This window comes from Nansenia antarctica, assembly GCF_963989245.1.
Source record: "Nansenia antarctica genome assembly, chromosome: 9".
Classification (NCBI taxonomy): Eukaryota; Metazoa; Chordata; class Actinopteri; order Argentiniformes; family Microstomatidae; genus Nansenia; species Nansenia antarctica.
The window spans coordinates 17,934,536-17,944,535 of NC_137679.1; the positions used below are offsets into that span (position 1 = coordinate 17,934,536).

General features: G+C 50.8%; 1 protein-coding gene across 1 annotated transcript in view; it reads left to right on the top strand.

Moving 5' to 3' along the window:
* ppp6r2b (protein phosphatase 6, regulatory subunit 2b) overlaps positions 1-10,000 on the top strand; it is a gene marked incomplete at its 3' end in the record, with an annotated part of 27,435 nt that overhangs the window by 13,422 nt on the left and 4,013 nt on the right. The window contains exons 23-27 of the mRNA XM_080539571.1: positions 3,653-4,271; positions 4,555-4,638; positions 5,040-6,060; positions 6,362-6,845; positions 9,710-9,804. Coding sequence (XP_080395697.1) covers positions 3,653-4,271; positions 4,555-4,638; positions 5,040-6,060; positions 6,362-6,845; positions 9,710-9,804 — 2,303 coding nt within the window. The remainder of the gene's footprint in view (positions 1-3,652; positions 4,272-4,554; positions 4,639-5,039; positions 6,061-6,361; positions 6,846-9,709; positions 9,805-10,000) is intronic.

Below are 10,000 nucleotides of genomic sequence, written 5' to 3' on the forward strand. Positions count from 1 at the left end.
CTTCTTCTCTAACAGCCCCTCCCCATTTCCCTACAGAGAGAAACCCCCCTCAGCAAATGGACCGGCCTAACACTGCAGTATGGACACCCCCCTCCCTACACACACACACACACACACACTCTCTCCTCCTCCTCCTCACCTGTAACACCTATCCATGCAACTTCCTGTCCGTGTCAGCAGTGCTGCCATGCCATTGGTCCGTGTCCAGGACTGCTACAGGGGGATGAGAGGCCCAAAAAAGCTGAAGTGGAAGAAAAAAAAGGCATTTCAGAATTCTCCTGGACTGTAAAACAAGCAAGCAAGCAAACAAATTAATGTGATGTGTCCCTGCTCTCCTGCTGTAGTGTATCCTATACACCAGTAACATCATCATTGTGTGTGTGTGTGTGTGTGTGTGTGTGTGTGTGTGTGTGTGCACGTGCTAGTGTGTATGTGTGCACGTTTGCACGCGCTGGTGTGTGTGTGTGTGTGTGTGTGTGTGTGTGTGTGTGTGTGCGTGTGCGTGTGCGTGTGTATGTGTGCGTGTGCGCGCGCTCCAGCTTCATGTTGTTTGATTGTTTGGCCCGGCTCTCTGGCTGGGTGTTATTTTTGCACTTAAACTCTTTGTTGAGGAGAGAGAGGAAATGCTCCATTCACACTGTGGTCTGGTCCTCAGCTCAGAGCAAGCTCTTATCGGTAGAGGGAAAGGACCGAAGTATCCAAAACGTGTCACATTTTACTCTTATGAAGTCATAGTCGATCATCTTCGTCGTATCATGGATTCCCATTTTATATCTGTAGTGATGATTAGGGTTAGGGATAACACTATCATTCTGTTTCTCATACTGGATGTCTCTCTCTCTCTTATGCTCTCTCTTTCTCTCTCTCTCTCTGTCTCTATCTGCCTTCCTGTCTTTCTTTCTTTTCTATCTTTCGTTCTGTGAACAATTTCAGGTAGTTAAGATGTGGTATGTGTGTGTTTGTGTGTGTGCATGTATGTGTGTGTTTTGGGGCTCTGTCTATGGTACGGAGTGTGTTATTCTCAGGTCTATTGATGTGAAAAGCACACCTTTGTGAGACACATACACATACAGTACACACACTCACACACATGCACACACACCCCTCCATCAGGGGAGGCTGGCGGAGGTAGAAATCAGAGGGCAGGCTCACGGTGTCAAACACATGCGTTTGGATACCGTTCCCCATCCCATCCCATGCATTTACAATGAGCCCGTTCTCCGATTTCTACCTCCACCAGCCTTCCCCTGGCCTCCATATCCCCCCATCCACAGAGCTGTCTAAATGTAATATTGTGACATTTGAACCTGTATTAGGTTGTGGCTTTTTCTTCTTGGTAATAATGTAAACGTAATATATATGTAAACAGTATATATATAAACAGTATATCTATTTTTGGAATAAATCCAGATGTATGGCGAAGCGGTGGTTTTGCAGGTTGAAGTGTGACTGTGTGCTGTGATGTTGAAATGAGGCAATAACGATGTCTGTGTTTTTTGTTTTTTGGTTGTTGTTTTGTTTTTTACCCCCAGCATCAGTTCCTGTTCCTCTGCTTACATGCTTTCTCCACGTCTGTCCTGTCTGTCTGTCTTTTGTTTGCGTCTCATACGTCTCCTATCCATTTCTGTGCAGTATACAGCCACGCTGTAGTCTATCAGTATTGAAGAGTCTTAAGGGCGAGTTCAGACAGGAGTTACCAAACGCTACTCTATACTCAGTTTTCCTGTCCATCTTTTTATGTAGAGCTTGAGGTACGTAAAAAAGAACTAGGAGAGTCCTCTACTTTCGACGGACTGTAGCGAGCGACGCCTCTACTACGCGTTCGGAGGTGTAAACATATCCGAAAACGGTCCGCGTCATCTGTGTGTGTCTGAACATCACCCTCAATCTTTCTCTGCTTCTCTTTCTCAGGATGGGAGTTAGAGCACCTGATGTGTGTTGGTTCATAACATTTTATTTGTTGTTGATTGATCATCTAGTGACATGGTTTTAAAAGCACTTTGTAAAGCACTTTTTTGGTTTGTATTTTATGATGGCGAAGCCACCAGGGGTCCCTCTTTTGAAGAGGGAACGTTTGACTTGAATGAGTGTCTGAATTATTTTCATATTTTACGGTTTCTCCACGAAGCTTTTTTGCCAAAGTGTGTCTTCCTCTAGTGGAGGGGTGGATCTCAACCCTGGGAAATGGCCTCCCCCTTTCTTAACTGATCTCCACTGAACGGGTGAACAATGGGACAGGTCAGGGAACAGGAGGAGACAGTCAATGTGACATGTCAGGGGACAGGAGACAGTCAATGTGACAGGTCAGGGGACAGGAGGAGACAGTCAATGTGACAGGTCAGGGGACAGCAGGAGACGGTCAATGTTACAGGTCAGGGGACAGGAGGAGAGGTCAGAGGCGGGGAGGACACTGTTGGGATCCAGGATCTGAACAGGAAACCAGGGTTCTATAGGAAGTCAGGGTTGCGTACAGGGTCAGAATATGTCATTCCTTACCCCAAATCCCCTCCCCCCACACACACACACACTCACACGCATGTGTGTGTGTGTGTGTGTGTGTGTGTGTGCATATGTGTGTGTGCGTTTGTGTGAGAGAGAGAGTTGGAGAGAGAGAGAGAGGTCAGAACACAGGTCTGTGTAGTTTGATGCCTTTTGTAAAGTGGACTGATGCTGGTGGTTCTTTCAGTATAGAGAATAACGTGTCTGTTACCTGTTGTCAAACTTAGGCTATACATTCAGATATGAAACTAATAAACATGTCAAACCATAAACACTGGTTCTGTTGCTTCTCATGTGCTGAAAATGATTCATGAGTGAAACGCACATACAGTTGAAGACAGAAGTTTACATACATTTAACGCTCCACAGATTTCATGTTAACGAACTATCATTTTGTGTCACGCCCTCTACCTCTAGGTAGTGGGCAGTGCCTCTCTCTCTCTCTTTCCCTCTCTCCCTCTCTCTCTCGCCCTCTAATTGGCAGGAGTGGCTTCAGGTGTGCGTTTTGTCCGGCTGTTCACAATTACCTCATCGTTAGCCCTGCATAAAGACCCGTTCCAGCCTTCACTTCTCTGCCAGATCGTAGCTTCAGCTTACCGTAAAGATACGCTTCCAGCTCCCCTACCTATTTACTACCCTGCCTGTACCTGCCTCCTACTTACCCCTGTTTTGCCTTTACCCCCCAGTACCCCTACCGGACTCCTGCTACCTGCCTGCCTGCCCTACCTGCCCTCCTGCCTGCCTGCCTGCCCTACCTGCCCTCTTGCCTGCCTGCCCTACCTGCCCTCCTCCTACCTGCCTGCCTGCCCTACCTGCCCTCCTGCCTGCCCTCTTGCCTGCCTGACCTACCGGCCTGACCCCTGCCTGCCTAACGACTACTCTTCCTGCCTAAGCCCCTGCCTGCCTGCCGACTACCCCTCCTGCCTAAGCCCCTGCCTGCCTGCCGACTACCCCTCCTGCCTAACCCCCCTGCCTGCCTGCCGACAACCCCTCCTGCCTAAACCCCCTGCCTGCCTGCTGACTACGCCCCCTGCCTGACCCCCCGCTTGCCCTACGACCGTTCTCTGCCTACTCCCTAAAATAAATTATACTTTATTTTACTTTAACCTGTCTCTGTCTGTCTGCGCTTGGGTTCCCTATCTGACCGTAACAGTACGATCTGGCCATGGAACTGAACCCAGCAGACACAGCATCGGTCCTACAAGCCCTCACAGAACAGGGCAAACTGCTGGGGCAACACTCTGATGCCCTTATGGCCCTGGGAGGGCAATTCTCTGCCCGTACTAAACGCCTGGAACGGCTAGAGGAGGCGGTTGTGGAGATGAGCAAAGACTTTAAGAGACTCACTTCCACGGTCATCGGATCCGACACCACTCACAGCCCCCCTGCTCCTTCCCCTGCTCCTCCTATGCCCGTTCACGCACCGTCCCACTCTCCACCCACGACTCCACTCCCCGAGCGCTATGGTGGCGACCTCGGTTCTTGTCGTCCGTTTTTACTACAGTGCTCCTTACTGTTCGAGCTACGACCCCAGGCTTTTAGCTCGGACTGCACTCGTATTGCGTACCTCATTGGACTATTGAAGGGTCCCGCTCTCGACTGGGCTGCGGCGGTCTGGGAGAGACAGACAGTAACTTGCGATTCTTACCAAGACTTCGTTGGGGAGATGCGCAGGGTCTTTGACCATCCTGTCGCTGGTCGGGACGCCGCCAGACGTCTTCACTCCCTCCGTCAGGGGACCCGTAGTGTGGCTGAACTAGCCATCGAATTCCGTACCCTCGCGGCGGAGAGCGGGTGGAATGACGAGGCTCTTTATTTATTTACTTTATGACGAGGCTTTCCTTTTCACATGACGAGGCTCTTTATTTATTTACTTTATGACGAGGCTTTCCTTTTCACAAGCGCTTAGTGAGAGTCTTAAGGACGAACTTGCTTCCCGGGACGAACCAGAGAGTCTGGAACAACTCATCACTTTGGCTATTCGTCTTGACAACCGTTTTCGGGAGCGCCGTAGGGAACGGTCTGAACATCAGGTAGTGCCCATTTTCTCCTCAGCCCCGCCCCAATCCTCTCTCCTGTCCTATGCCGGATCCTCCCGAGTACGGACGGAGATGGCCGAGCCTGAGCCCATGCAACTCGGTAGGGCTCGCTTAACAGCAGAAGAACGTACTCGCCGAGTGACTTCCAAGGCTTGCCTATACTGTGGGCGTATGGGGCATTTTCTGTCGTCTTGTCCTCTCCGCCCGCTAAACGAGCAGGCTCGACCGTAATTGACGAGGTACGTTCGAGCCAGACCTATATGTCTTCCCCTCTCTCTCGTCCCCAACTTCAGGCTCATCTTCTGTGGCATGGCCAATCCCAGCCCTTTTCTGTCCTTATTGACTCCGGGGCAGATGAGAGTTTTATGGATATTGATGTGGCACGGCAGCTGGGGATTGAACTGGTCCATTTAGAAACACCTCTCAAAGCTAAGGGACTCAATGGCACCTCCTTAGCCCAAATTGAGTTTAAAACCCCCCTTGTTACCCTCTTCCTGTCAGGCAACCATCGGGAGGAGTTGAGTTTCCACATTATTGCCCAGGGCGAGGTTCAGATGGACCCCACCAAGGTCACCGCGGTTACTCTTTGGCCCGCCCCAACCACTCTGAAGCAGTTGCAGCGGTTCCTGGGCTTCGCCAACTTTTACAGGCGCTTTATCCGGGACTATAGCCGCATCGCTGCCCCTCTCACAGCCCTCACCTCAACCGCTGTATCCTTTCGGTGGACTGAGGAGGCTGAGAGAGCCTTTAAGGACCTCAAGGAACGCTTCAGCTCCTCCCCTGTCCTCATTCAGCCGGACCCTGACCTACAGTTCGTTGTGGAGGTGGACGCTTCGGACACAGGTGCGGGAGCTGTTCTCTCTCAGAGACCCAAGGCTGACAGCAAGATGCATCCCTGTGCTTTCTTCTTCTTCAGAGAAGAACTACTGTATGATGTGGGAAACCGGGAGTTGTTGGCAGTTAAACTGGCTCTGGAAGAGTGGCGTCATTGGCTGGAGGGTGCGGTCGTCCCTTTCATTGTTTGGACTGACCATAAGAACCTGTCCTATATTCAGTCTGCCAAACGGTTGAACTCCCGGCAAGCCAGATGGGCTCTCTTCTTCGGGTGCTTCAATTTCAGCCTTACCTACCGTCCTGGGTCCCGCAACATCAAGCCTGACGTGCTTTCCCGTCAGTTCACAGGGGACGAGACCTGCTCAGACCCGGAACCTATCCTACCTCCCACTTGCCATGTGGCAGCGGTTACTTGGGAGATCCAGTCTCTGGTGTGCCGTGCACAGCTTGACCAGGCTGATCCTGGTAACGGCCCAGAGAACCGCCTGTTCGTCCCTGACGCTGTCCGCTCCCAGGTCCTACAGTGGGGCCACAGCAATCGCCTGACCTGCCACCCGGGGGTAAACCGCACCCTGGCCTTCCTACGGCAACACTTCTGGTGGCCAACGATGGGGGGGGGATACCCGGGAGTTCGTCTCGGCCTGCCCCGTCTGCGCCCAGAACAAGAACCTGCACCGGCCTCCCACTGGTCTCCTTCAGCCCCTGCCGGTTCCCCGTCGCCCCTGGTCCTATATATCTATGGATTTCGTCACCGGACTACCACCGTCCGAGGGAAATACCACCATCCTGACGGTGGTAGATCGCTTTTCCAAGGCTGCTCATTTTTTTCCGCTGCCTAGCTTGCCCTCGGCAAAAGAGACGGCTCAGCTGATGGTCCTTCACGTCTTCCGCATTCACGGACTACCTTCAGACATCGTATCGGACCGGGGCCCACAATTCACCTCTCAATTCTGGAAGGCTTTCTGTACCCTCATTGGTTCCACCCTCAGCCTGTCATCAGGCTTCCACCCCCAGTCCAATGGACAGTCGGAGCGGGCCAACCAGGACCTGGAGACCGCCCTGCGCTGCCTGTCCTCCTCCAACCCTACTACCTGGAGCCAACAATTGCCCTGGGTGGAGTACGCCCACAACTCCCTTCCCAACTCCTCCACGCTTCTTTTACCCTTCCAGTGCGCCCTCGGATACCAACCCCCTCTCTTTCCTGACCAGGAGGAAGAGGTCGGGGTACCCTCGGCCCAACATTTTATTCGCCGTTGTCGCCAGACCTGGAAGAAGGCTCGGACTACCCTGGTCCGCTCTGTGGCCAGGTATAAGCGCCAGGCTGATCGCCATCGTGTCCCTGCTCCCCGCTACCAGGTTGGACAGAAGGTCTGGCTCTCCACCCGAGACCTACCCCTCAAAGTGGAGTCTGGAAAGCTAGCCCCCAGATACATCGGACCCTTTCCCATCAGCAGGATTATCACCCGCTCTGCTGTTCGCCTCTGGTTGCCCCGCTCCATGCGAATTTATCCTACCTTCCATGTCTCCAAGATAAAACCGGTTACCACCAGCCCATTTTGGCATGTCGGTTATGCATGAAAGTAATTTGAATTCACTGATAATTGACTATCACAATTCCAGTGAGTCAGAAGTCTTCTGTCACATCATCACATCATTTGAGTCAATTGGAGGTGTACATGTGGATGGATTTTAAGGCCCACCTTCAAACTCTGCCTCTTTGCTTGCTTAACATCATGGGATGGGAAAATGAAAAGAAGTCGGCCAAAACCTCCGAAAACTAATTGTGGACCTCTACAAGTCTGGTTCATCCTCGGGAGCAATTTCCTGAAGGTACCACGTCCGTCTGGACAAACACCTGAAGGTACCACGTCCGTCTGGACAAACAAGTACCTGTATTTATAACGACAGTAAAACTAGTCTAATATCCAGATAACCTGAAAGGCAGCTCATCAAGACGCCCCTGCTCCAAAACCACCATAAAAAGATCTTACTTTTTAGAGAAGTTCCCTCAGTCTGTCTGAAGAAACAAAAATGTAACTGTTTGACCATAATGACCATCGTTATGTTTGGAGGGAAAAGGGGGAGGCTTGCTGTGGGGGTGCTTTGCTGCAGGAAGGACTGGTGCACTTAACAAAATAGATGGCATCATGAAGAAGGAAAATGATGTGGATATATAAAAGCAACCTGTCAAGACATTAGCCAGGAATGTAAAGCTTGGTCGTAAATTGGTCTTCCAAATGGACAATGACCCCATACTTCCAAAGTTGTGGCAAAATGGCTTAAGGACAACAAAGTCAAGGTATTGGAGTGGCCATCACAGCCCTGACCTCAATCCTATAGAAAATGTGGGGAGAACTGAAAAAGCGTGTGTGAGCAAGGAGGCCTACAAACTTGACTCAATTACACCAGTTCTGTCAGGAGGAATGCCACAAAATTCCACCAATCTATTGTGGAAGGCTACCCAAAACATTCGACCCAAGTTAAACAATTTAAAGGCAATGCTACCATATACTACTAACTAGGTGTATGTACACTTCTGACCCACTGGGAATATGATGAAAGAAATAAAAGCTGAAATAAATAATACTCTACCATTATTCTGACATTTCACATTCTTAAAGTAGTGATCCTGACTGACCTAAGACAGGGAATGTTTACTAGGATTAAATGGCAGGAATTATAAAACTGAGTTTGAATGTATTTGGCTAAGGTGTATGTCATCTTCTGACTTGTAGACACACACACACATACACAAACACACACCACACACACAGACACACACACTCAGCAGCAGCAATAGTGTGTTTACCTTCAGGCCAGATGGGCGGAGGGATTAGGTTCCACGCTCTCCCTCGTTTCCCCCTCACCACCCCCCCCCCCCTCCCTCCCTCCCTCCCTCCCTCCCTCCAAAAAAACACTCACAAACAAGAAAGACAGTCCTCTCCAAACACCTCCTGCCCCCCCCACACACACACACACACGCACACAAACACACACACGTCCCCTGTTGCAGTCAATCACAAACACCTGCGCCTTCCTTGTAAACACTGACAAACACACACACCTGGCCCCTCCCTACTGTAATCAACTCGTGGAGAAACTATTATTCACATGGCAGGGGGAGACATGGTAGTATAGCCCCTCTGTCCTTCTACTATTACTACACACACACACACACACACAGATTCAATGGAGGAAATATCGGACAAAACATACCCTGGATAAGGCTGGATTAGACACAGATGCACCATCATCCCTCTCAGCCCACTGTACAGGTGCTGAGTTCCATTCCACAAAGCGGTCCCCTCCAATTTGCCCTGGTTCACTTCACAGAGCTGATAGGACTAGGTAGGTGTCAGCCAATTAGCTGTGGTTAACAAGCCCAATCCTTCAAATCAGATCTTTCTGGAATGAAACACAGCCCAGGGGTGTGTGCATCATGTCTTCTCTGTGTGGGAGAGAGAGATAGAGAGAGAGAGACAGGCTCTTTGGCTCAGAGTTACTGTGGCTCACAGATCACATTCCTGCAGAGAGTTTACGAGGGGCCCCACAGATAAATACACCTTCCTACAGATAAATACACCTCACACACACACAAATAACCGCTCTCTTGCTCTCTCTCTCTCTCTCTCTCTCTCTTTCTCTCTCTCTCTCTCTTTCCCGCTCTCTCACACAAACACACACACACAGAGGAAGAGTGTTTATGTTCTGTCATTTCCACCTGGTCTCTGTCAGCACTGCGCATACGGAGCAGCCAGAGTGCACTCAGACGGCTGAGAGTGCACGTGGCGGGTTGAGCGTGACGGGGGGGGACGGGGGACGGAGGGGGGGGGGGGCGGGGACAAGGCTGAGAGAGAGAGAAAGAAGAGAGATAGAGAGGCGGGGTTGAGAGTTCAGTAAATATGTTGTGCTTGTGGGTTGTAGAGAAACCTGCCTGTCCGCTTGCCTCACAGAGAGGAGGGGCCTAGGGGCGTGGCGGAAAGACAAAGGAGACACACACACACACAAACACACACACACACACTCTGATCCCGGAGAAAAGAGCACAGGACTTCTTCTGTACACACTGTGGATCCTACACTATACTCCTGGATTGCTTCCTGTGGTTTTTTCCCCCGAGTTTTGAGAAAGGAGACCAGTGGGAGTGGGAGTGTGTATGTTAGTGTGTGTGTGTGCGTGTGTGTGTGTGTGTCTGAATGTGTTTAGAGACCACCTGTGTCTTAGTGTGTGTGACTGTGTCAAAGTCTGCGTAGGTGTGTGAGCGTGTGTGTGTGTGTGTGTGTGAGTTTGTATGTGATGGAAAAGGGGGTGCGGGTGGCAACCCAGAGGTCTCACAGTCACTCCGTACCATGGGGGGTTGTCATAGTTACCCCTCAGCTACCGAGACAGACACCACCACCCCTTACCCCTCTGACATCACCAAGGGCAAATTGTAAGTACCTCTGCTCCTATCATCTCTCTCTCCCCCGATCTTTGCCCTACTCTACTTCTCTACTCTTCATCCCCCCTTCCTCTCCTATTTTTGACTTTGACTCGTCTTATTGATGACTGACTGACCTTTCTTCTTCCGTCCTTCTCTGTCTCTCTGTTTGACAACTTGTTTCGGAGTGTGTGTGTTTGCGTGCCGT